Source organism: Haplochromis burtoni, unplaced genomic scaffold (genome assembly GCF_018398535.1).
Source record: "Haplochromis burtoni strain Fernald_Lab_line unplaced genomic scaffold, NCSU_Asbu1 Contig_460, whole genome shotgun sequence".
NCBI classification, from domain to species: Eukaryota; Metazoa; Chordata; class Actinopteri; order Cichliformes; family Cichlidae; genus Haplochromis; species Haplochromis burtoni.
This window is the reverse complement of record NW_024582821.1, coordinates 55,043-81,583: the sequence shown is the minus strand read 5'-3', so window position 1 is coordinate 81,583 and position 26,541 is coordinate 55,043. Positions and strand designations below refer to the sequence as shown.

The following is a 26,541-nucleotide window of genomic DNA, read 5'->3' as shown; positions in this document are numbered from 1 at the left end:
ACACACACACACACACACACACTCAGCAGCACAAACACAAAGAGGTCACACTGGGACTCAAAAGTCCAGCGGTTGATGGGCTAAATGCTGAAGTCAGGCTGCAGTAATGAACCTTCGTTTCTGGGAGTGAACGCTGGAAGGCTGAAACTGAGCTGGAAGGTGTGTGCCATGTCTGAGGAGGAGGTGGTTAAGGAGGAGGAGAGGGGGAGGTGGGGGTCATGTACATGCAAGGACATCCACAACAAAAGGCACAAACAACAGGTTCTTCCACATCATCTACTCAGTATGTGCGTCTTCTGGCTCACATCAAGATCTTGGCTTTTCACCACAGCAGCTTGGGAAGATGAGGATGATGTTAATGGAGGCAATATCAGAGAAAAGACTTTGTGCAGCCAGAGGTCAATTAAGTTCACGTTAGCATGATTGATCATCTTTGTGCTCTGGCTTTCTGTCGGGGTTTCAGGTGCAGATTAGGAACAGAACACTAAGCGGGGCTTTGATAAAATCTCTGCTTCTTCTAAAACAAAGCCAATCGAAACACGCGTGACTTACAGACGTCACGCGGGCTGTGAAATCTTCCCAAGCTTACAACAGGTCAATGCAAAGACTTTTAGCTACGCGTTTGTTCACCATGGACCTTTCCCACAGCAATACAAGGCACCAGTGAAACTTGGTAGGATGACTATTGTTGGGTTTAGATTTTATTAACTATGAACTGCAGGCTAGTGATGAATTCACAATGTAGCAAACGCACAGCTCTTCAGCTCGCCTCTGCTGTCGAGGCCAGTTCAGCCGCTCTGTGGCTGATTGTTACACGTGAACCAAGGCTGTAAGATAATAAGATGATACACTGTAGTATTACCAGTAATACCCAAGAGGGGGGTTTCTATCACTCTGAGTCTATTAATTACATCAAATCACAGATGGAAACCACAGAAATATTTATACATAGTTAATGTGAGTCAAAATGAGCAGCATATTTAAAACCTCAGATAACGTGACTGGAACGACTGGAGGCCCAAGCTCACTTAAAGCTTTTAAAGTCAAATAACGTTTACAGGCTCCTTTCACTTTTTTCAGCTTGCAAACACTTCATTATGAGTGCTTTCAACTTCAGGAGACTTCATCTAACATACAATCCTCTCAGTTTCTGCCCAAGTCTTTGTGTGCCTTGTCGTGCAACGCAGGCCAAATCCCAGTGAGTAAACTATCAGGGTTAGGGTTTCTTGGTATGTGTGGGAGTGGCTCGAGTGAGTACACAGACTGATTAGAGAGATTCTGACCTTGAGGTTCAGACACTTTCTCACACACAGGAACAAATCGAGATGGAATCCTTTCCTGCGGTTATTTAAAAGCAGCCTTGCTGAAATGGGGAATCATTTCACAAATATCCCAGTTAAGACCAAGGGCAAAAATGAAACAATAGAAAAATCACATGATAAAATAGGCTAAATAGGGCCTGTCAGAAGAACTTGGCAAATGGATTCATTGTTACAGCAGCTTTCTACTGGAACATGTTGTTTGTTAAACATCTAGTATTAAGAAAGAGCCTGGGCCCTCAAGGTTCCAGATGATTTGCAGAGGCAATCAAATCAGAATCTCTCAGTCTTAAATCTGAGTGGATGTAAAGAAGTTGGCATGCTGATCAGCGCGTTTGGCACCACACCTCCTTTCTCAGTCTCAACAGAAAAGAAAAAAAAATACAAGATGGCTCCATAGACTGAGCTCTACTGTGTGGTTTCTACAGAGTTTTGTAATGAAAGAAGGCTAGAAGGACTTCAGTTCAGTTCAGAACTGAAGAAGCTTCTCGGATGAGAGGTGAAATGTCTTCAAGCAACTCAAAGAAGTCCAGACGCTTCTCTTTCCAAGCTCCTTAGACAACACTCAGAATGAACTCATTACTTTTGCAACACTAGATCTTAAAGACTTTCACCCCAGGTGGAAAATGGTAACTACAAAATGCTGCAAACTTACACTGTGACCAAGTCTGCAGAGACTACCTCCATGTGCAGCACAAGATGCACAACAACCCACTGACAGGACCCCAAAGCAGAACTCTGAAGTGGAGCTAATCAAAATCATGATGTTGTGTGCAACTGTGAAAATACTGCATGTAGAGAGCCACCAGAATCCCAGTGCACAACACACTGATCAACACCAGGCTTTTTCTCTCATTCTTTACAGAGCCACATAACAGTAAACGGACTTTGCTGGATTTTCCAGACAACACAATCATCAGTGTGTTCACTACACCACTGCTGATAAATGCTGTGTTTAAGTAAACCAGTGCTACAGGTGAGTGAACCAACCATCACAAAGCCCAAACATCAATTATTAAAAATGGTTTGCAAGCTGCTGCACCATTAGTGGCCCAAAGAAGTTAAAAACCTCATCAGCGCAAGTAATGCAGCTTTGCACCAGTAACTTTCCACTACAGTCAAGTTTGCAGAAACTTCATTGGCAGCGACCCAAACAGATCCAATTTATGCAGAGTGCATGTGCAGCCTGGGAGGAAGAAGGTGGTGTGCAGCGAGTCCGTAAGCCTGTCTTGAAATGGTCGTAATGTGATGCAGCATGCAATGAATCCCACAACCAGTTAGCCCTGCTACATGTTGTGTTTTTGCCCTTATTATTACAGAATACATCAATGTGTGTCCGTCATTTATTTATTCTATGAATGTAACCAAATAAAATAAAGAAGAAAAAAAAAAGGGGGGGGGGGTATAGCAACTGATATACAAGTAATAATACCATGATGAGTGTTTTTAATTCTATGCCACAGCTCGCACAGTTTTTACTTCTGTATCAGATAGGGGTGGGCAATCTGATCAAACTTTGTTACTGCATTGCACGGACTTAATCCCACATGATCGATCACATGACTAGCTGTTCATATGGTTGCCAGGATACACAGCATATATGTACAATGCAGTTGTCAGCTCTGGTACTGAGAAAAGCTGTAATTGTGAGGGGAAACGAAAGTTAATGATGTCATCTTCACTAAATTAGATTTGTACATGATAATCTTTTCAAATTGGCCACCTCTATGTACAAGGGGCTTTTTGCCCTTTCTGTACTTACCTTCTCTATACTAATCAATTTTAATCTGGAAGACTTAAACACTGGACAAGCACATGCTCAGATTAAGAGGGACGTGACAAATGTCACCCACCAGCCCTCTGTCCAGTCAATCATTATTTTCTGATTTGCAAACTGAAAATCTGCCCCAAATTAATTAGGCAAGTTGTCTATTTTACTTTATTAAAATCCCTGTCCTCTGCCAGACTACCGGTGCCTTCTCTAGAACTCTAAATTCCAAACATTACAAGAAGCTGTAATCCATCTTTAACAGTAGTGTCAACTCTGGCTCATCATGACTGTCTGCCTTGCTTTTCCTGTGCTCCCTTTCAGTGCAAACAGTGAGTGGGATGCATGCAGGTGATGTGCTCTCCCCTGGTGTCAGACATGAGGATGTCTCTGTGTCAGCTCACCTGAAGGCCCGTCCTCTGCCTCTAGGTGGTGTGTAGCCACTGTAGTAGCGTGCACGCAAGGAGAAATTTCCTCCCCGTGATCGGAACCGAGCCCGTGGAAAGCCACGGTCTGTGGTGCTGATGCCTGGTCTGTTTGTTCTCTTAGCGCCCACCTAAAGAAAAAGGGGACCTTGTATAAACCACAACATCCAAACAGTCTTCTGTGCTTTCACACTGAAAGAAATTTGTTTCCTCTTAATTCGTAGTAAAAACTCAACAACCTTGCCTTTTAGCTTCAATTTTGTGTTTTTGTATTTTTAAAATCAGTGCTTCTAATCATCTGCCACAGCAAGAAAAACAGAGAACCTTCTAGTTTAGACTGGCCAGTCTCAATATTGGGGAAACTCTGACCAGAAAAGAGCCAATAAATTGAAGGTCAGACACTAAAACCACATTTCTACAAAACAAAAAAGCCCAAACAAAAACAACAACAAACATTAAAATCTTCTTGTAGACATGCAACCAATCAGGACAATCCTATCCATGACAGGCAGAATGGCCAGTGACTATTATGACCACATCAGCTAAATGTAGTCAACAGTACTCCTGTTACTGCACTGGTGAGGTAGCTGCTTATGTTGCTCCCATTAAGTTCATGCTGCAACTGCGAAGTGTTTTGAGATGGACGATCATCATGTTTCTGTGAGAAAGTCTCAGGTTTAAACTGACACTTCTCAGATCCACACACTGTAAAAAACCCACTACCACCTCATTCAAGGAGCTGAGATATTTAACCTCGAAAATGTCTCACCTTTATCTGCCTTCCTCTGAAAAGTGACTCATCCAAAGCCATGGCTGTCCTAACAGACTCTTTGTCTGCAAACTCAATATAGGCAAACCTGCAGGGGGGGAAAATAAAATCAATCACTTGGCTACAGTAAAACTAATCTATAAACAAAGAAAGCACTACAAAAAAAAACCTTTTGTAATTACTAAAGAAAAAACATTTTTCCAAGGATAAAACTGATTTGCAGGTGATTTATATGAAATGAATAAAAGGAATCATAATCAACTTTCCAGCTCTAGAGAACCTTTTAAAATGTGCTCATACTCTTAATCGACTGATCCAGCTACCAATATGCAATAATATCATTTCACTGTAGAATTTCTGATCATTACCCCTTGGGATGCCCTGTGTATTTGTCACATAGGATGGTGACTCTGTTTACTGAACCGCAGCCATGAAAGTGAGCTTCGAGCTCTTCTGCTGTAGCACCGTAGTCCACCTGCAGACAGAAAAAAAATATTAAAAAAAAGTGTTAGCATCAAGACAGCTGCGTCACCAGCGCTGTATTATACATTAAAAACACAACAACAACAAAAATATTAAAGCACAAAAGTAAAAACTAACGCTGAATGTATTTACAATGTGACACAAAACCAGGTCAAAAGTAAAAAGCTGCCTTAAAATCGTCTGAGATACCAGTGAGGCAGACGCCCAAAGGATTCCCACAAACCACCAGACTTGGGCTACGTTCACACTGCAGGTCTTAATGCTCAGATCCGATTTTTTTGTCTGCTTGTTCACACTACAAATAAAACGTGACAGCAAAGGCGCTCTGGTGTGAACCCTCAAAGCGGCCCGCATGTGCAAAAGAAGAGGTCACACACACGCGCTCTGTTTAGACCCAGACCAAAGTTGCAGATTTCTGTCAGAATCTGCAGATTATACAGTACAAATAAAATGTTCATGTTTCTCCAACGTTGTCTTCCCAACAGTTTCACTAACATCTACACCGGATGGCCAGGAAGCATTCACAATGTCTTCTCCAGCACTGATAATTGGCATCTGTTTTATGTCAGTGATGTAAAAGACTGATTTAATGCGACGTGACCATTCAAAAAGCAGTCGCTCTCTAAAACATCAGATATGTATCGGATTCAGGACCACATACGAAAGTGACCCAGATCGGATTTGTGCTGTTCACACAGTCATACCATGATCGGATATGGGTCAAAAAAGTCGGATTTGATGCGCTTTCGCCTGCAGTGTGAATGTAGCCTTATTGTCCGAGATTGGAAACAGAAGGTGTTCCCTAAACCCCGAAGAAGAAGTAGCAGCTCTGTCCCAGAATTCATAGCGCAGCCCAGCTCAGTTTCCAACAATGGCGGCAGCTAGTTAGTTTTAATATTACTCTTATTATTATTTCTGTGTCACAATAATCATTTAACATATGTTCAGGCGCGAATGTAGCTGTGTAAACTTCAAATATCTGCTCAGTTTATCAAGATACTGCATATTTTCAAAGGCACTCCGACGTTTTCGGAGACGTCTGTTACCCACTAGCTCGATAGCTAGCCGGGGGAAAGGCTCACTAGAGCCCGCAAGAACACCGGACACCCGGCAAACAGTTTTCAAACCCACTGCCGTCTTTCGCTACTCGGGTTAAACATGATATATAATTGTCTTAGATAACTTAAAAATGTTATTGTTTGGCTTTTTTTTGTATTTTATTTGTTCCTGAGTAAATCGGTTTGGCTGAGATTAAAGTTATAGTTTTTACACAGCTGAATAAACGTCAAGCAGACAGCTGATTATCAGAAGTGTGAGATGCTGGAGAATATACTCCGGTGTCCTGTTATATTTTAGATAGCAAGGAGTTTATTAAACTTCACCGAAACAATCTGCAAATTTCATTAAAATTTAATAAACTATCATCTTGTCTTTATTATTAGTTTGCACAGACCTTAAACACTTAAAGCTGTAAGCTAATGATAGTTATATAAGAGCAGATGCATGCTGGTGCAATAAGCTGTACATCCAATGGATGCATGATCTGATTAGTCGACTAATCGCAAAAATAATCGGTGACTAGTCGACTATCAAAATAATCGTTTGTGGCAGCCCTAGTTTAAAGACTCTTCAGAGTATCACGAATGCTTAAATACTTAGTAAGAGTCCAAAGTGATAACACCTTGAATAAAGTTTGTACTGGTTGCAGGATTGATCAAAGGCACAAAGTGATTTCTATGCACAGACTCTTTTAAAAAAAAAAATAAAAATAAAAAAAAAAGGAAACCCACGGGAGCGTGATTTTAATAGGGCCAGTACTTATGATTCAGTGTCACAACTGGTTTTCCCCCCGTCATATTATTTCCATAATGTTATGTCAGACACGACAACAAGAATCAAGACACAATGTGGCCAAAATAGAATCTGCATGACACAAAGAGTTACTCACATTTCCGACATAAATAGATCTGCCATCTGCCTCCATCTTTTCCTCGATGGACATGATGACAGGGCCAACTGCACAGAGGAGAGAGTACAGAATAAATCTACATAGGAAACAACATTGAAATGAAATACATATTAGGACAAATTACTGCTTTTAACTCCAAATGTGAGATGTAGCGCACCTACAATCGAAAAGTCCATGAAGAGATCAAATGGATGGTATAAAGTAGGGCTGGGCGATATGACCCAAAATTCATATCTCGATATTTTTTTAAAGCCATAAGTTAAGAACAAAAAGAGTTCTTAGTCACACTGTGTCCTAGATGTCACACAGGCATTTTTATTTACATACAGCATAGATTTACATGAAGAAATTACTCAAAAATAAATGATCAGCATTTATTAAATAATAATGCTCCATAAATAAAAGAAAACAATGTTGTTTTTGTGCATAACAAAAAGCTCATAATTGTGCCGTCAAAATGTAAACTAACAGACGCTGAGCGTAATAACAAAGAGACAGATTTCACAGCTGCTCTGTTTCCAACTTCTACTGCGTGACTGACAGCATTGAGTTTGAAATCTGCTTCGTAACCACGTCTCTGAACAGGTGCCATTTGTGGTCCTTATACACAATACGGTAATATTACGTCGAAGCACAGTACGTATCACTCCGCGAGGCTCCAGACTACGGTAGCCGTAATGCTCCAACAATTCATCAAGCGCTGCAGCTCCTAGCTTACCAAAGTCGTAAAACATTTTTTGACAGATTGCTGAGCGCCGTGTACCACCTAAAATCGGTTCGCGGTCAGTAAGCACAACCAGAATTCATACATAAGGCGCACTGTCAACTTTTGAGAAAATGAAAGGATTTTAGGCCGTGCAGCCCCTGTGGGCTGCATGTCGTTAGCGTGGTTAGCTCGTTAGCGCGGTTAGCTCGCTAACACGTTGACGCCGTCCAGCCCCACAACTCGCTAACGGAGATTTGCCGTGTCCATCTAGTCGCTGCCTGCAGGTGAAGCTATGGGGGAGGGGGAGTTGTATTCAGTGAAGGAGAGGCGAGGCTGAGTAACGTTGCGTAGAGACAAAAATGGACGAAAGAGAGGCAAACTTGTGGCTCCACAAGTATAATTATAACGTAACATAGACTATATCGATATAAAGGATATTGTCACATCTTATATCTCGTATGAAAATATATCGATATTTTTTTAAAAACTCAATATATCGCCCAGCCCTAGTATAAAGGCAAAAATGGAGTTGACAATTGATTCACGAGTTTTGTCATTACACAAGAATGACAAAATCATAGTTTCTTCTTCACATGGGGCAATTAAGCAACATAAATATACTGACACAGACTACGCATTCAGATTCGTGCATTATATAAAGTTCTGATGGATGTAAACTGTTTTATCATTTATTTAGATTTAACCTTATAAAATTGGACATAAGAGCATTGCAAACTGGGACTGAACATAAGTTTTTTGTTTGCATTAAAAAAAAAAAAATCATCTCTGAGGGTTAAAAACATGGAATTGAATATGAAAATAATGTACTTTAACCAAGCATTAAAGTGAACCCATATTTTAATGCACATCCTAAACTGGTATGGGGTTACTGCTTGAAAATGAGTGTAGCATTTACATTTACTAAGTGAGATTATTTCTAAGCGAGCACACAACAGACAATAAAACAAATGATTATGGGGCTTTCCCCTCACTGGATAATGTGACAGCAGAACAAGACGCGAAGGCAAATGTGGACAGATGGGGGGGAAAATGAAGGCGTCTGCCTTGGAAGGGGAAAAAAAAGAAGACGCACCTGGTGGGGGGCTCAGATTCATCTGTTTCTCCACCTCGTTCTGTAGCTCCTTCAGCTTCTCTGCCTCTTCCTCCATCTCTCTCACTCGGGCTTTGATTGCCTCCAGCTCCTGCAGCACAGACACAGATTCCATCAGAGCCGTCAGTCCATCATGTGCACAGCTCAACGCAACACAATATCACAATGCCAGTTACTGCTGGATCCATCTTCACCAACTTCTAAATCCAAAATGATTTAATGAATAAATCAGAAAGAGATCTAGTGTGTGCACACCCTGGAAATATTTTTAGACACCCATTTGGCAAACTAGCAAAAGAAATGGTGCTGTGACCGTGACATGACCTCAGTATAAAGAGAGACTTTATATCAGCTACAAGTCGTAAAATCCATATGTGCAAGATTTAGGCAGAACCACAAAAAGTCTTAGGGAAAGAATGCAAGTAGCTCCGAGGACGCTGTAAGCCAAACAAATGTAAAGAGAGGACTTGGAGTAAAAGTAAAAACGTTAGCAGCATGAAGTGCTTCCCCACATGTCAAAAAGGAATGTCAGTGTTTCCAGGTTCAGTGGGAGGATGAAGTAGATACTGCAGTGCATCACTGTCCAGCTTGTCTTGATAACCCAGGTATACATGAGGCTACATTTAAAAACGCCAAAAGGGCAACTTTGTTTATAAACTACAACTGGGAGAAGATGTGTGGGAGGTTGTGTGTGTGTGTGTGTGTTTGTGATAACAAACCTGCACTTTCTGAATAGCAACATAATACTGTTTGGACAGCAATACATATCAGGCAACAGAATCAAATCTCTGTGTGTATTTAGTTCCTGCCTATTGCAGGAACTAATGACTGCACTAAGTTGGTATTCACCCATTCTATAGACAATCATCATATGAAACAAGCTGAAACATGGTGGGAAATTAGCCTCAAAATAGTTAACCATCTCTGTGTTAATAAACTCTGGTTGTGATGCAATTGCAAAATACTGCTTTACATAGCTTCAAATTAATTGGTCTCTCTGTGTGGATTGCTGCATTTTTAAACACCTACATCATAATTCCCCTCTATAAAGCACTGTAGCTGGAACTGTGTAATAATTCACATTTAAAATGGCTCACAAGTTTCTGGCTCCATGGAGGTCAGGACCAGCTCTGGGTCAAACTAATATTAACATGTGTGACCGACAAGAATTACCAGCTTTAAAATAAATAAATAATAAAAAAATCCAAATATGGTAACAACAACAGTCAAAAAACATGATCCAGACTTTGAATAAGACCAACATTCCAACCCCAGATCCCAGACAGGATCTAAGCCCCTTAGATAATCTCAGGGAAAACCCTGTACTGGGACTTCTTCCACCTTTAAGTGCACCCTCAATCTAGTCCTGCACTGCTGCATGCGCACTATAGTTATTCTCATGCCCCACATTTTGCAGTATACCCTGCCATCCTGCCTAAATTTAATAGTAGGTACCTCCCCCAAGTCAAAAGCAGACTTTAAAGCTACTACAAAGAGGACCGCCAGGCCAAGATATGCGTGAGCAGAAAAAATAAATAAATAAATAAAAAAAAAATAAAAAATATATATATATACACACACACACACACAAAACGAAAAGGTTACCAACCAAGGTTAAGTATCAAGCCCCAAAGCAGTGTTGGCAAACAGCACTTCAAATGTCCACATGATTAAAAACATCATGTCCAAACATGGTAACATTCACTGTTTAAGTGCTTGCAACGCAAAAATATATTTATAACAAAAATGCCACCTTAGCCTAAAAATGAACTTCTGTTATCAGTTTATTTTGGAACAGCATACATGACTACATGGTCATATGCATATTAATTTCCAAGAAAATGTGTTTATTTTTGCTGGAGAGCCATTTTGGAAAGATGAAGCAGCGAGATGATGATGAGATCTGCGGTCAATCCCGCAAAACTAAATAATGCCAATAAACTTATATTATTATTATTATTAGATAAACAGTGAGCTGGCTGTGCCCTCATGTGGAAGTGGACCCTCCTGTCTGACAGTGGTGCACTGCAGCACAGTGGGAGTCACTCCAGCTCGATCCAGAACTACTGACAGGATTGTAATGAAAAAGCTCTTTGTGAAACTGGGTGCAGCGACACAGACGGACTGTAATAAATTCAGATTCTCTCACCGCAGCGGGCTATAAAACTGCACGGCGACTCGCTGCACACGCTAATAAAGACACCATCATTTCTCGGTCGGCGTGTATTCACGCGACTGATGCTCTGACACATATCACCAACACTGAGATGATGGATGGATGGGAAGTGATCAACATTCAAAGCAGGACCGCTGGGATGAGCCATCCACCGCTGGCACGTTGCGACTCGAATTTTTCTCTCTCTGTCCCTTTTTTTTGTCTCGTCTTGTCGCATATTCAGTGCAAGCTCTTTCACTCCCCTCCCTTCTCTTGCTCTCCTTGCTCTAGCCAAACACTGAAGGATGCAAACCCAGCCCCTCAAATACCGCAGCCCCTTTCTTCTGCGTTGTACGCCACGCTTTCACTGGCCGACATCCTCAAAACCCTCACCTGGTCACTCAAGACAATCCCAGCCATTGTGCACTAGTGTGTTAGATGCACGAGGGAAAATAAATAAATATAATAATTTTTTATATATATAAATAAATAAATAAATAAACTAACTAACTGGGCTGATTAATGCAAATTTTACATTTTCAACAATTACACGGGGTGTGCACCAACAAGCAGCGATTCACGACTCTACCCCCATTGTCGGCCGAAAATAGGCGACAAAGATGGTCAGGTGCACGTCTGCCACTGCCACACCAGCTTTGTTAAAATCCGCTAGCATGTTAGCCACAAAGACCCGTTATCACATGCTTAATATTCACGGCTACTAAGCCAGCTGCTGTTAGGCCCAGCAGCTTGAGGTGCAAATGCCGCATTTCATCTCGTGACTGCTGATTACGGCTGACAGGTCCGCTGGTCATTTTATCCGCAGCCTTTAATGGTCGGGCTTGCTAAGCTAACGATAACCTGCGGCCGCTCGCTCGCGTGTGCGCAAACCGGCGCTTGAAATGCAGCAGCCACAGCCGGCTAAATGATAAAGGTAAAAGGGAATAAAAAGAGGTCATTACCGTTAGCAGGTCGCCTTCTTAAGGAGGTAGACTCGCACAGCGGCGGCGGCTAATGGCGGCGGCCTGTCCTACCCTCGCCCCTTACTGTCTCCTGCATCTCCGTCTCGCATTTTTTCGCGACAAGGACCCCCCCACCCCCCACAAACGGCTCGAGCTGCTCTCTGGCGCAGAGAAACTGGCGTCGCTGTTGCGCCAAGATGGCTGCCGACACCACGCATGTCACCACCCATTTCTACTGCACTGCGTGAACCACAATGGCGGTTAACACAGACCTGGCGATAGCAGTAACGCACACGGCATGTGACCCAAGATTCGTGTGGAGGATGAAGAAAAAAAAATCAACAAATTGTTCACCTGCTTTTACTAGTTGCTCCGCCACGACCACAAAGTGTCTCGGTATTCATGTGGGTTTCCACTTTAGAAACAATGCCCTTCACTTACCGGATCTTCAATTGCGGCCTCTCCCTCTTCTAATCCCGGCTCTTCGTCACCGACACCCGGGTCTTCCAGCTCGGGATGTCCGGGGTCTGAATCTAGCAGAGATTCCTCCGCCAGTCCGTTACCGAACTCCGCCATCGCCCTGTTCCAACTGTACCGACGCGCCTCGTGGCCAAACCAACGTTGCAGGCCCCTACTCACACACAAGGGGGTAGAGTGAGCGGGGCGGCGAAAAGAAAAAAAACGGCGGAAAACGCCGCTTAGTAAAGTTAAAATGGGGAATAAAATGCTAGCTTCACTTCTAGCTACTACTCAAACAGCATACCACGATGAACGGGGACTACTGATTTACGCTACCTTTAGGAAATGGTCCTAACTTACGACAGATAACCTAGTTTATTTACTTAAATGTGTGTATAAAAAAAGGCGAGGGCTATACGCGAGAGCGGCGGCGTCCCTTCAGTTCAGAAATGGAAGCCAGGGGCGGAGCCATGGATCACTGCAGGCGTAAGAATCTCCCTCCCATTCGCTAACCGAGGATTCTAGACCAACCTCTTCGGTCTTAGCCGCATTCCTATTGGGTAATGAAACAGGACGTTCCGGTTCCGAAATCGCATGTGTGCCTCTAATTGGATTACGCTTCTGCCCATTATATCGAATCAATCACAAGTAAACTGGCAAAGGTAGTTGAGCAAATTAATTCCAATCACATCTGAGTGTGTCACATAGATTGTCTCCCCCAGAGTGACCTTTGTTTTAAATATGCCACTCAAGCAAAGCTTCTTAGGTGAAGTAATTCTTCCGTTAGGAGAATTAAACCTTAGTGACACACAAATAAATGCTTCAGCTGCACTTCAATCATTCAAGATATGCTTTGTTCTTCAATGATTTTATTTTCTGTATATCAAAGAAAGCATAATGGAGACCAAACACAAAAGGCAGGTACAAGTGAGGAGGAAAAATAAGCTTAATCAAAAATCTAACAATTCAGAACAACACTGCCACTATTATTGTTCAATATTCATAGGAATACCAGACTCTTTCTGAGCAGAGTGGTGGCATTTAAAACCATTATGAATCAATAATCAAAAACAGTGATGAGTAGTAATAATAAATCGTATAAGTAGTAGTACAGTTATAACAATAGTGATAATCAAAGTGACAATGAAACATAAGAGAATAAAAAGCAGATCTCCATAAAAACGTATCTAGTTTGGACAGTGCAACACCATGTCTATGTGTGTGCGCGTGTGTAATCCCAGTCTTGAGGATCAAGCACTCCAGTCCCTGCTTTACACACAAGATACAGTTTCCAACAGGAGTAAGAAATTATTAGTTGTCAAAGGACAGCATTACCCTCCTTGTTTCAAAAAAAACCACACCGAGTGACTCTTAAATGTTGTGGTGATGGCTGTGTTCATTTGAAATGCCTGTAGCTTGTGCAAAAATTGTGGACTAGTGCAAGTGTCAAGCCGTGGGACGTCCTTTACAGTTTGCATTTGCGAACACCTCTCCTGCTCTCTGTCAACCTAAAGATTGCTTTTTGGTTTTTGAATGACAGAAAGCAAAGGGAGGATTACTTTGGAATATCAGGTTTTTTTTTTTTAATATATTTCTTTACAAAAAAAAAAGTTCATGTTTAGTTTTGCATTTTGTTAAAACTATCAATAGTAACATTAATATACAACTTAAATTGAAGGAAAACATCTTTAGTATGTTAAGTGTCCTTCAACACAGCACCATCTTATTAGCTCTCACTCCACACACTTTTTTCTTTCTTTTAGGTTTCCTAATTTGCTTCCTAGATTTGAGTATCTGTTTGTCCCTTAAGGATGCTTGTAATACCCAGCTGTCTCCCTTGTTGTGGTTTCAGATATTAGCTCTCGTTTCACAGCACAAACATTACAAGAATCACCCACTCTGCTTCAAAACTGAGGGGGGGGAAGAAGAAAAAAAAACCAAAAAAAAAAAACCCAAGAGGAAAACAAGTATGGGGAGGAGGGGGACAAACCATTTCAAACCCTGCTGTCTCAGTCTAGAGTTTTGGCTTTTGACCTAAAAAAAATCTTTAAAAAATAAAAATAAAAATAAAAAAAAGAATAAAGATCTGTTATGCCAGATTTGAATTGCTTTTTGTAGCATTTGTATAAATATTGAAATGATTACAGAAATTCGTAACTTTGCTGTCTAAAGCCCCTTTCAGTGGTGACGGCATCCGTTGGCATCCTTGTCCGAATCGACATGCAGGTCACCTGTGTGTAAAAGGTAGTGCGCCAGACTGGATAACACTCAGGTATCACTTTGAGCACACACACTGCATGCTGTTGGCAAGTTTTCTACACACTCAGTTTGTAATCTGCTATACATTGAAAATATTCTTCTATGGTGCATTTTCATTAATCCCAAGTCAGAAGGGATGTGTTTCGGAGCCTGTGTAGGAGGGATGGGGAATCATCAGTCTTAGCAGCACCATGCGGCACACAAAAGTGACCTACAAAATGGGGGGTTAGCCAGGAATTTTAAGTCTGAAAAGGGCTTTATACATAGTATTCGCAAAAAAACCAAAAAACAAACAAAAAAACACACACACACACACACACACACGGTGAGGAAATCAGCCCAATTTGTCAAATTCAGACTGAGTTCTCCAACAGGAATCTCCCGGACTTGGACGTGTATCCCACAGTAGCCGTTTAAAAAAAAAAAAGAAAAGAAAAAAAAGTAATCTTCACTCACCGGTCTGAAGAGCTAAATTCCAAAATGAGACGCACACATTTGGGTAGGAAGTGAAATTTACAGCAAACGTGTGAAAGCATGATAGTTTGTAATTCTACACCTTGGCCAAGAGATTGCTGACAACTTTATAAACATGTGACATTCACAAATATTCTCCCAAAAACAAAAAAACGTTAATGTAAAAGCATTTTGGAATAAAGCTCTTCTTCAATACGCCCAAGTCTGCTTTTTGCACAATTATTATACTCACACCTAAAGCATGTTTCATTTGATTAGGGAAAAAAAACAACAAAAAAACCCCAAACTATTTCACTTTATATTAAGGCATCCAACATGCATCAGCGTATCCTTCCATAAAAGACACCTGCATTCGAATGCTTAAAAACATTTCAAAACAATGTAAAATGTGTCAAAGTGCGGTATGCCAAAGATTCTACTTCCCTCAGCCTCTTTTTGCGCTGCCTATTTGGATTGTCGTGAAACTATGAACATGAATATGGGAACAATTCAACAGCCCTATTCTCTCCAAAGTACCTCCTTTTATATCCCAAAGTAGTGAGTAGACAACACTCTTCATTTCACCCTTCTGTGGCAATTAAAAAGGGTGGCGGTTAAGACCAGTTCTTTCTCTCCCAATGATTTAGTCCAGTCGTATTTTATCCAAGCAATCTTTGCCCTAAAAGTGAAAGTAGGCGTGAGAAAAACAATTCCACAGGAGCAAAGTGGGAGTTATACATGTCAGCATTTCCATGTTATCCCAAAAAGTGTTTCCCAAAAATCCCCCCATGGCCTCTGCCAAAAAAAAAGAAAAAAGAAAAAGGAAACACTTGCATCAGTTTTTAGGGTACAACAGCTCAAGCGTGGCAAGCTGAGTGCCTTTACAAATTATAGGAAGGTCATAGAAGTAAGGTAATACATAACCACAGGGTTAGGACCAAAAATGTCTGGATAAAATGAGGATTAAGGGAACTCTGAGGAGGGTGGGGGTGTTATCACTTATCAGACAGCAACTGATTAAGTGACAAGCAGCAAGAAAAGAGTCTGCTGTTGTATTTGATACCAGGTGAGCTCTACAGATAACGGATATCAAGTCAGTGTAGGTTGAGCAAAGGATAGCGGGTGCAAGGGGGGAGCAAACATCAAAAACTAAAGAATATTAGTTTTTGAGGATTAGTGCTCAAATCTGTTTATTAAAATCTGAGGAGCCCAAATGGGTCCAACAATAGTCAGTGTGCAGACCAATCCTGATCTGAGTCTTTAACTGTTGCTGGTGGCCATCGCTGGAGGCAACTCAATTATTATCTCCCCTTCAGAACCACCGCCAGAGCTGGTTACAGTAGTGGAAAGAGCAGCACTGCTGGTTCCGCTCTTGTTGACGAGCGCCGTCGGCTGGCCAAAGTTAGTGGTTCTCAGGGTTGCCAGGTGACGCGGAGAGAAGACGTGGGCCCTTGCTGCAGCCCGGGATTCAAATGAGACGTTGCAAGCATCACAGCGCCCCGTCAGGGTCTCCTTTGGCACCGGCTGACCGGGCACTGGGGAAGCTGGAGGTTCGGTAACCATTAGCTGAACAGGCTTGGGCAGGATGGGTCGATTGGCCTTGAGAGCGCTGTACTGCAGGTAGCTTCCTGAGCTCATGTCTACCTTCCCGCCTGAAAGAGGAGACTGAGAATCCCACATTGGAGTGTGGAGATGCAAACAGAGAAGGAAATGAGGTATGTTTAATGTTCAGAGTTTTAAAATGAACAAAGCAAAATTTAGGCTGTCTGGATATTTGCTGAGGACAAGTTATCAAGTTTCCTTAAATTTGAGCAATATTACCGAACTCAACCATATCAGCAACCTTATGTGTATAAAGTGGTAATCCCAAAAGACAAGAGTCAAGCAAGCTTGTCATTAAAGTAGTGAAAGCTAGTGAGGGAATTTGGAGCTTTTATTTGTCAGATATTTTTAAGTAGGATTACTGAAATACATGCCCATTGCTTTACTTTATCCATTTATGTCTCAACTGATTTTCCAGGCTAGAAATGGTTGAATGTAATACTCCAACACCACCTCTAAAACCGCACAGCAGACCTAAATAAAACTCTTATTCAACATATTTTTAAAGAAAAGCATGTGTTCCTACTCTCTGCATTACATTTGCAAATATAAACAGTAAGTTTGTATTTTTAACGATGTATCAATAAAAAGGAGGGAAAAAAAGTTGTTTTTTTAATGTCATTCTCATAGAAAAACTTGTCAGCTTACCATTTTCTCCTGCTGCAGCCTCCAGCGCTTCTCCTTCGCTCTTGTGTTTTGGAACCAAATCTGCACCACCTTGAGCGGCAAGTTGAGCTCCGTGCCAATTGCCTCGCACTCCATGGCGTTGGGATGGGCACAGGTCTCGTAACATGACTGCAGAATGGACAGTTGTAGGCAGGACAAATGAGTGCGTGGTCTACGGCTGGATGAGTGGGGCAGAAAGCTGCTTTCTGTTGGGCTTGATTTAGCTACACATGGGGTGGAAGGGCTGGCCACTTTGGCAGAACTAGGGGTGTTAGGGCTGACTGGTGCAATGCTGGGGGTGGGAGGAGGGGGGATGGTACGAGGAGCTGTGTGCGTAGGAAGAGCCAGTTGTTCTCTTGATAGAGTGTTGATCTTAATGGGGACTTTGGAAGTCCAGTAGTTCAGCCCATTCTGTTTTTGTGGCACCACTGCTGTGGCTGAAGGCCTGTTGTTGATGGGAGTTGTGGGGAGCTTCGGCACCATGCGGTTAGTGGTTCCTGGTCCAAGACCAATCTCATTTTCGTTATCCCGCTCCTCATCGGTCTTTTCTTCCTCACTCTCGTCTTCTAGCTTTCGTTTCTGGGCTGGTCGTGGGGCAATTGGAATCAAATCCTTGGGTGGCACCAAGAGGACAGGGGTATTTGCTTTGGGTGCAACTTTAACCATGGTGATGTTGCTGGTGGTTTCGAGCGTGGTCTTTGGCACTGCAGAAGCACTGCTGCTCACAGGAGATGCTGTGGTGGAAGAAACGATCTCCTTCGGCTTTATAGGAACGGGGGATATTTTTTTCATCACAACTGGCGCTTGTTTGGCCAGTTCATTTACAGGCTCCCTCTCTGTCTTGATGAGGGTGCGAACAATCGGAGTAGTTGTAATTCCCCCGGTATTGTTTGTAGCAGGCTTGTTAGTGAATATGGGTTTGGAAAGAGGCCAAGTAAATTTGATGAGAGGTTTGCCAACTGCTGCCAAGGTCCCGTCGCCGATGAATCTGACCTCGCCTTTTCTTTCCCTTGCCCTCATGTTCTGGAACCAAATCTGAACCACCTTCTTTGGAAGGTGAACCCACTCTGAGATCTGTTCAAACTCATGTTTCCCAGGATTTGGGTCTTTGAAATAGCAGCCATACAGAATATCAAGTTGTTCTGCTTGTATGATGGTCCTTGAACGCCGCATATCCCGGTACCTTTTTCCTTTGGACTTCCTCTGCTCCTGTTCTTGCTCCCTCTCCTTTTCTCGGTCCCTTTCCAATAGTGTGGTGTTCATTTTTTCTCCAGGCCTCATATAAATGCTAGACTTGGTCACATTACTGCAGTTGACCATGTTTGTAACATTGTTAGATGAGGGCATGGCAGTAAGAGATTCCGGCTTAACCTGGACGACTACCAGACCTTTGGATGTGGGCCTCAGGCCAAGTCCGTCCAGCAACTGTCCCTTCTGTGCTGCAATTGTATCAGCCAGAGATGAGGACAGAGCAGACTTTGAGCTGTTTTTGCCCATGCTGAGATCAAGAGCTGACTCACAGTCGTCACCATTGGACAGGTAGTGGGAAGTTTGGTTTTGTGAGAAGAGAGATTGCGAGAGAAGAGAGTTGGAGAAGCGTGTGATGGTTGGTGGGTTGGGAAAGATGGGGACTTTGCTTCCATCCCCAACCACCGAAGGAGTAAGGGAGAGAACATAGGGGCTAAGAAATGGAGTAGAAAAGGGAGTGAATGACAAGGGAAGTGAGTGGGGAGCACCAGTTGGGATTTCAGAGGGATCTGCTGCATTGGACTGTGAGCTTGGAGGATCACCTTGGGCCTCCAACTCTAGATCTACATCTGGGTCTTGTCTTTCCTTTTTTAGCTCCAGATCATGTTCAAACTTCTCTCTCTGTTTTTTTCTCTTGGCCCCTTGACTACCTCCGCCATCCTCATCTTCATATTCATCCTCTGCATCGGAAAGAAACACAGTCGTGGAGCGCAATACCTTTCCTCCAACTGAACCCTTATCGCCGTGGACCTCCCGCTGTGCTTCGTCTTTAGCAGGGCTTTCAGGATCATCTCTTAAAGACCCATTCTGACTTTCCTCATCTGAAACAATGACGGAAGTGTAGACCTCATTCTCTGAATCAGATGTGAGACAGGAATCTCCCTGACCCTCCCTTCCCAACTCCCTGTGTTTGCGTTTCCCTCTTGTACTAGACAAATCCATGGCCTGATTACTAAATGGTTCAGCATCATCCTCACCTTCTGCTATTATGAGTGAGCTTTCCTCGTCATCATAGTCATTATCAGAACTCTGACAATTTCTTGTAACACCGGTCAGCTGTTCCAACTCTGTCGCCCTCTGTCTTTGTTTTGTGTGTCTAGCTTGGGTCAGCCACCTTCGAACCTCTTCTTCAGAAAGACCCACCTCTCGGCCCAGCGCTTCACAGTCCTCATGGGGAGGACTTGCAGCATCAGCCTCACTACGTGACTCAAAGAAGGCCCAGAGAACCTCTGACTGGAACTCTGAAAGCACTGGAAGGTCTGGATAAATGGAATCCACTGTATTACAATGAAGACGATTTTGGCTGTTAGTTAAGGCATTGGTACTTGAGCTGGATTTTGGAGTGCCAAGAGAGCCACATGGGCTTGTGCCTGATTGGGATTTTTGAGGAGTAGAATCAGGACTAAGGGTAAGGTTTAAATTTACAGGACTGAGGCTCGAGTTGCTGGGCACAGATGCAGAAGGGGAGAGGTTGTTATTGCGGAGGCTCTTCTCTGTGCCCGCTGGGGAGAGATTCAGGCTAGCTGCTTTATCACCTTCCAGGTCCAACTGATTTGTTGAGCAGTCTCCATCTGTTGTGCTGTCTTCATGTGCCTTCCCATTGTTTTCATTATTCTCAACCTTTATGTTACTTTCTATATCAGAACACTGTGAAACGTCTGTACTGTTCTCCTCCTTATGTTTCTGGGCAGTACGGTTATGCTCATCTTTGACCTGATCAGAGATCTTTTCTTCAACAGTCTCATTTCTAGCCTCACTTTTTTGTTCTCTCTCACTCTTTAAAGTCTGTTTTTGCTCTTCCCCACAGAGCTGTATGTTTGTTGGAACTCCTGCAGAGGGCCACTGGTTCTGTAAGCTGTTAAGTCTTTGGGTTAGAAGGGCTTGCTGGGCTGTGCTGAGACCTACGAGTGGCACGCACTGGGTAAGGAGCTGACCCTGCTGGTTCTCTTGGTGCTGCTGGGTTTGGGCTTGGAGCCCATTTAAGATCAAGGGCATGACCATTTGAGGCTGAGGCACAAGCTGAGGTGCAGCGGCACCAGGAGCAGCACTAGCTGCAAACAGGGAGGGGAGGAGGGAGTGTGACAGCGTGTTGGGACTGGAAGTGAGGAGGGTGAGAAAGGCCGAGACCGCCTGAGCTGAGGCCACAGGGGAAGTGAGGAGGGAGGGAGCCACTTGTGAAGTTGGAATCTGCTCGCCTTCTTTCGCAGCAGTCACCATCAACGTCCCATGAGCAGCACAGTTGGTGGAGGTAGCTGACTGACTGCTTCCACTTTCCGACGTAACTACTGGGTTGGCAGCGCTGCCTCTCAAACCAGCAGCAGCCACTGCGCTGTTTGCAGCATGTGCAGCAATTCCAGCATTTCTGCTGCGGGTCTGGTGCAAGACAGATTTCATATGGCTCTCAAGGGTGATGGCATGATTGTAGGAGACTCGACATACAGAACACTGGTAGGGTTTGTTTGATATATATGGCCGAGACAGGATTGGAACTGAAGGAATTTGGGGACTACTTTCTGCACCTTGTTTTCCAGAGCCTGTTGTCATTCTCTGAATGTGGGATGCAGAGTTGTAATGAACACTCAAGGCAGTTCTGCTGGGAAAACTTTCCAAGCAGGCATTACATTTGAATGAACGGGTGTTATTTTCAGCTGGCACACCGTTTTTACCAACTGACTTTTCACTAGCGTCTGGGATTTCTGTGTTTTCAGTTGCATTTTGCTGTTTGGCTCCTGTAAGTGGATTTCCCTCCTCTTCTGGCTCGGCTTCAGCTTCACCTCCCTCCTGTTCCATTATTCTCTCTTCCTCCATCTCTTTGTCTCCAAGCGTCTGGGTAGCGTCTGAACTCTTGATAGATTTGCAGGGGTCTGAAGTGATGTCTTCAGCGGGCTTCAGTTGTGAAGACTCAGCATCTGATAAGATAAATACACAATGAACAATCAAAATCAAATCAGTGGTGTAGTAAACAATAAATGTACATTTACATACGGCATGTAATTTGTATAAGTGAGAGGATTTTCCACTCCAAAAGCATGCTCTAACCTTACTCTTCGAGCCTCCTTTTGCCTTTACATAGTTTTAAAATAGATTATCACCATCAATCAGTAAAGGTCAACCAAGTTAAAGTTGTTGAGATATCCAATTAGTGCGGTTACGACAACAACGGGCATGTGTTATTATCCTTTCAATTTTATAGTTTACTTCTCATGAGTTAATTACAAAAACAAGCATCACTCTCACCTGAGGACTTGTGAGCGCCTTTGTCCTCGTCTATACGGGCAGCCCGTTTTAGAACAGCCTGATAACAGAAAAGGAGAGAGTCAGCAAAATTTCCATAGCAAACTTGACTGCGGAATGGCTCTTTCGAGATGAGCTGAATGCTATAATGTAGCTTCTGTGAAGCACAACATTTGGGTGTGACTCATTGATGTGTGGTTATATTACACATAGCAAGCCTGCCTTTAATTTGCAAATTACCCTTCAGGCATAAATTAAGTAGTCTTTGATCAATTGAGCCACCAGTAAAATTCCCTTCATTTCTTAACATTATACACAACTAAACCATCTTGGTTCTTTACAGACTGTTCACAGAGATGCTTACTTTTTCAAATGTAATGGCTACTTAAATACTTTCAAAGTGACATACTCGGTAACAGGCTAAGCCAAACAATGAGATGTTCAAACTATTTAAACAACGATCACAGCCCTGACTACACAAAGGGGATATGCACAAACAAGTCATGAAAACAGAAATTACTTCAATCACATTTTAAACTACTATTAATTACAGTGGTGTGCAAAAGTCTTGAGCTAACACAGATGAAAATATCAGTTTAAAGCAAGTTTACACAATTCTAAAAAGTTTTCAAATCAATATTTGGTATGACCACTTTTAACCAGTAACACAGCCTGAACCCTTATCATTGCTTTAAGTAGTATTAAGAAATAGTTCTCCAGGCATCTCGAAAGACATTCAAAGCATTTCTTTGGATGTTGTCTGACTTTTTTTCCTGTTATCTACCAAGATTATCCCACACAGCTTCAATAATGTTGAGGTCCGGGCTCTGGGGAGGCCAGTCCATGACTGAATGTTTCTTTGTGTTCTTCTATCCAAATATTACTTCACCGGCAGTGTGTTTGGGATTACTGTCATGCAGCAAAAATTAACCGCTTCTTAAAATATATTGCATGGTAGCTCAAAAATCTGACATTGCTTTTCATAATTCATCATTTTCACAAGATCCCCAACACCAATGACTGAAATGTAGCTCCAAACAATGACAGAGCCTCCACTGTGTTTTAAGGATGATCACTGTTGTACTGTCCTAGCCTCCTCTATAAAATACTGATAATAATTTCAGTGAAAAAAAAAAAAAAAAGTGGATTCTTCATTCCTTAAGATCTTTTGACACAGATTTACAGTCTATTTGTGTACTTTGTCACACCTCAGCTTTTTCTCTCAGTTTCCTTTACTCAATGATTTTTTTGACAGACACCCTTCCACTGAGACCATTTCAGATGAGGCTTCAGTGATGGATCAACTGAAGGGCCAGATGCACCTCTCAGGTTCTGTGTCAGGTCTTTACTAGATTGTCCCGCCAATTTCCTAAGGACATGACTTTCAGATGCTATTCATCATAGTTTTAGAAGGCTACCACTTCTTTTGTCCTCCACTTGTCCAGTTTTTTAAGGGCACACTGCACACCATGCCATGAAGGGCTCACCCTATCGGTGAAAAATAAATAAAGCTGGTTCCTGTTATCTTTGATCTTGGACATTTTTAAATAGTCACCTAAAGAAATGAGAACAAGTGTGTTTTTGTGACAAGCTGCTAGTAACAAAGTGTCTAAAAATACATTTTAAAAATGGTTCTTAGTCAAGTTCTCTGTTGTGTAGACAACATTCAACACAGTTTCATCCCTTCAGTTAGGTGCTATAACAAACAAACAAAACATTTGTTTGTCCATGTACTGACCATTTCCTCTGAAAATGGTCAGTACATGGACTAAAGAAAAGGTGAGTAAAAAAAAAAATTAGCCAATGCTCAAAGAAAACCTTTCAAAGACCTTCAGAAAGTCATATATATATATATAAAAAATGACACATACACAGAGAGGAGTGACTCAATACTTTGCACGGTACTGCATATACTACTGAGATCTATGTATCACCAATGGTTGTATAGAAATACATTTTTCCTCTTGATTTTAAGTAAACGGTATTACAAATTAAGAATTTAACTGGCTTAGTTGTGTTTTCCATTGCTTAACAATGCCAATTTTCTAATGCATTTCATACTATGTCAGCTACAACAGAGAGGAAACTACAATACCTCAGCGCTAAACACTGGCGCACTGGTTTTATTTTAACAGTAGATTACAGTCTATCTCTGACCACTGTTCCTCTTTGACAATGTATTTTTCCTGTTTTGCATTCATCACCATGACTTCTGATACTTCTGTGCTTGCCTCGTCACTTAATTAATCATGCATTTGTTACCCCAGCATTTATAGCATCGACACTAAGGCTTGTGTAACTTTCCTGCCTCAAAAGCAACTATTAAGTTGGATAAGCATCACAAGAAATTTTTTTTTAAGAAGTTGTGAATTTGATTTAAGTTATTATGTCTAATCCCTGTATAACAGCCAGGAAGAAGTGAGATCATTAAACATTATGCACGTAACTGATATATTACCCAATATAATCAGGCTGTATAACAAGAGGAAGGAGGGGGGAAAAACATGAACTCAGCCATAATTTGACATACTTTGGCCATAATGCCATGCCACACTTACAATATCCAGCAACCTGTCGACACACGATGAAAGCACGCTGTGTTGTTGGGTGAGATGTAGAGATAGGGAAGATCTGTCTGATTGCCCTTTTTGGCACAGGGGGCACAACCACTCTGCCACCCCATTCCTTTCACTGCACACCGCCTCTCCAGACTCCTCCTAACAAACACAAATACACGTTTGAGAATCCTGCCCTTCAGGAGTGCAAAACAAAACAAAAATAAATGATGCATAAAGTATTTCATAGAAAAAGAAAGAAATTAAGATGTGATGCAATAACTGCAGTTTATGAAAGGGACTGACCAAGCTCAAGGAGGGAGTTAGACACAGACCAAGACAAACTGTTACTGGATGAATATCCACGTCAATAAATCTAATCACAAATAAGTACCTCAGTCTCACAAGAGTTGCACTTCTAACTTTCTAAAGAGATTGCTATTATTTGTCCACAACGACCAATTACACATCAACTCAAACTGTTTAAGTGGCAGCTTTGTAATGTAAATGAGTACATTCGTAGATGAATTTACAAGGCACTGATGCGAACTCAAAGTTGCTCCTGGATACAAGATCGACATAATAAACATATCTTTGTTGCCATTCTGACAATAAATCCGTACGTACAATACCGAAATAAATGCAGAATAACCAGAGGAGCACACTCGATGCAAATCATAACATGCACTGCCCGAATTTACAACAAGTACACTGTCTCTCAGATCACAAACATCCCCACTGGTTTTGACTAATACGAGGAACATGTGCCCAGCATACTGCATATATTCTGATACCACACTGTACTCGCTCACCGTGCAGGATTAAAAAAATAAATGAAATACTCGGGCTCCCATACAGTCTTAAGGAAACCAAACAAACCGCTGGTAGTGTGAATATTACCACAGAGCTTTCATGTATACTTCGGCTAAAATTCACAATCAAAGGTGCAGCGGAAAAACACGGGAATTCGTGCCCATGAGGAGAAATACCAACACAGCTCCCATCCTCACTTCCTCGTCATGCCAATTAGCAAGCTAGCAGGGTTATATGACCAGATAATATTTCGACGAGTCTACATCTGCAGAGTGTATCGCGTTTAATAGCTCCTCGTCACGAGTTTAATCATCAAAAGCAGAAGACCTACCTAAACTGGCATCTTCTTGGCCGTAGTTGGCTAATTAACGAGCAGCCTAATTAGCTATGCCGAGCAGAGACGAATCAATTAGCTAGCAAGCTAGGCGCTGTGAAGCCCCCCCTGTAACGTCGCATTACAGTGGTGTTTCTGGAAACGCTGGCTGCCAGTTAGTTTACTGAAAATAAAAACCTGCAGTCACAGCCACACTTCTCCGAAACTGTAAAAGACAAGGCAGGCGTCCGCGTAATCTCGCTCCTGGCTCTCTCGGTTAAGGCTGAGCGATGATTAAATTAATAAACAAAAAGGAGGGGGTGGGGGGCTGTGCTATTAACAGTCGTGTCACTTTGCTAGCTAGCCTGTTAGCAGGCAGAGATAATTAACCGCTCCTCAAACTGTCTCCCAACTGGCCGCTCTACACTCCCTACAAAACTCTGCCTCGGCCAGGTGGGGAAACTGCAGCTTCAATAACCGAGCGAGTTTACCCAGGATAGACGATAGACTCATAGGCTTCATATTAAAATAAAAAACAAAACCTCGGCCTCGAGTTATTTCCTTACCCCTCTGATTATAGGCTGCCAGTCGGGCATCTAGTGTTGCACTGCCCGCCGCCTGCTGCTCAACAGCGCAAATTGAGGCCTAGCCGGACTAAAGCCATTTAATTAATGAACGTGGGCTCCGCTTACAGATGTGTTAGAAGCACTCGCACCCCCTCCTCCCTCGCCGCCCAGCAAGACCCCCTTTTTGGACGCGTCCTAGCGCTCAAATCCATACCTTAAACACTCACGGTGCAACACATGGCCATTTAAACTAGCGTTTTAAGAGCTTCGAGCCGTAATTGGCGAAAGAATTAGACACCGAAAAGCGAGTTAAAAAAGCAGAGTACGTGCGCGGCGGTCGCCTCGACGATGGGGGTGGTGTAGGGAGAGCCAGGCAAAAGAGAGAGACGAGAGGCGAGAGAAAAAAGTTTGGGATTTAATGTTGGATTTCTATGAGGGATCGGATTAGTATGGGGCACGATCCGTCGTTTGCTCGATCCTGTAGCAGTCGCAGGCCACTCTCCCCGCTCAAATCGGCACAATTAACCGATCGCGAATGGCGTTTAATTAAGTTCGGAGCAATTAGCTAATGCGTTTTTTTTTTTACCTGCATGGTCGCCGCTCCAGCACACGCACGCACACACACACGCTTCCTCTGTGGCTCCTCAGAAGTGAAAAGTTTTCTTGCCTGCCCTCCCTCCCTCTCTCTCTTTCTCTCTCTCTCTCT

General features: G+C 42.6%; 2 protein-coding genes across 5 annotated transcripts in view; both read right to left on the bottom strand.

Moving 5' to 3' along the window:
- The window catches only part of pabpn1 (poly(A) binding protein, nuclear 1), a 15,106-nt gene extending 2,512 nt beyond the window's left edge, over positions 1 to 12,594 (bottom strand). The window contains exons 1-6 of one of the 3 annotated variants that reach the window (XM_005945993.3): positions 12,109 to 12,594; positions 8,533 to 8,641; positions 6,713 to 6,780; positions 4,650 to 4,756; positions 4,282 to 4,369; positions 3,492 to 3,643 (exon numbers count right to left, since the gene is read on the bottom strand). In XM_005945993.3, the coding sequence (XP_005946055.1) occupies positions 3,492 to 3,643; positions 4,282 to 4,369; positions 4,650 to 4,756; positions 6,713 to 6,780; positions 8,533 to 8,641; positions 12,109 to 12,243 (659 nt within the window). In that variant the 5' untranslated portion in view covers positions 12,244 to 12,594. Of the gene's footprint in view, positions 1 to 3,491; positions 3,644 to 4,281; positions 4,370 to 4,649; positions 4,757 to 6,712; positions 6,781 to 8,532; positions 8,642 to 11,667; positions 12,073 to 12,108 lie in introns of those variants that run through there. The other 2 variants (XM_005945994.2, XM_005945995.3) reach the window with 2 other exon arrangements.
- A 384-nt stretch (positions 12,595 to 12,978) lies between these two features.
- zfhx2 (zinc finger homeobox 2) lies at positions 12,979 to 26,538 on the bottom strand. Of its 2 annotated transcripts, none has more exons than XM_005945989.3 (5): positions 26,422 to 26,538; positions 24,147 to 24,305; positions 21,592 to 21,649; positions 17,089 to 21,263; positions 12,979 to 16,503 (listed from the first exon to the last, which is right to left on the bottom strand). In XM_005945989.3, exons 1-5 carry the CDS (start codon positions 26,425 to 26,427, stop codon positions 16,099 to 16,101), a joined length of 4,803 nt encoding a protein of 1,600 aa, XP_005946051.1. In that variant the 5' UTR covers positions 26,428 to 26,538; the 3' UTR covers positions 12,979 to 16,098. The 2 variants fall into 2 exon arrangements, with proteins under 2 accessions (XP_005946051.1, XP_005946050.1); XM_005945988.3 differs by lacking the exon at positions 26,422 to 26,538 and adding an exon at positions 25,836 to 26,415.
- Positions 26,539 to 26,541: the final 3 nt, after the last annotated feature.

Excerpts from the sequence above, each read along its gene's own strand:
- zfhx2 (XM_005945988.3), bottom strand. The coding sequence starts at position 25,865 with ATGCCCGACTGGCAGCCTATAATCAGAGGG. Across the intron at positions 21,264-21,591 it reads AGGCGCTCACAAGTCCTCAG|ATGCTGAGTCTTCACAACTG; the intron begins GTGAGAGTGATG and ends TTATCTTATCAG. Across the intron at positions 16,504-17,088 it reads GGCTGCAGCAGGAGAAAATG|TCTCCTCTTTCAGGCGGGAA; the intron begins GTAAGCTGACAA and ends TGGGATTCTCAG.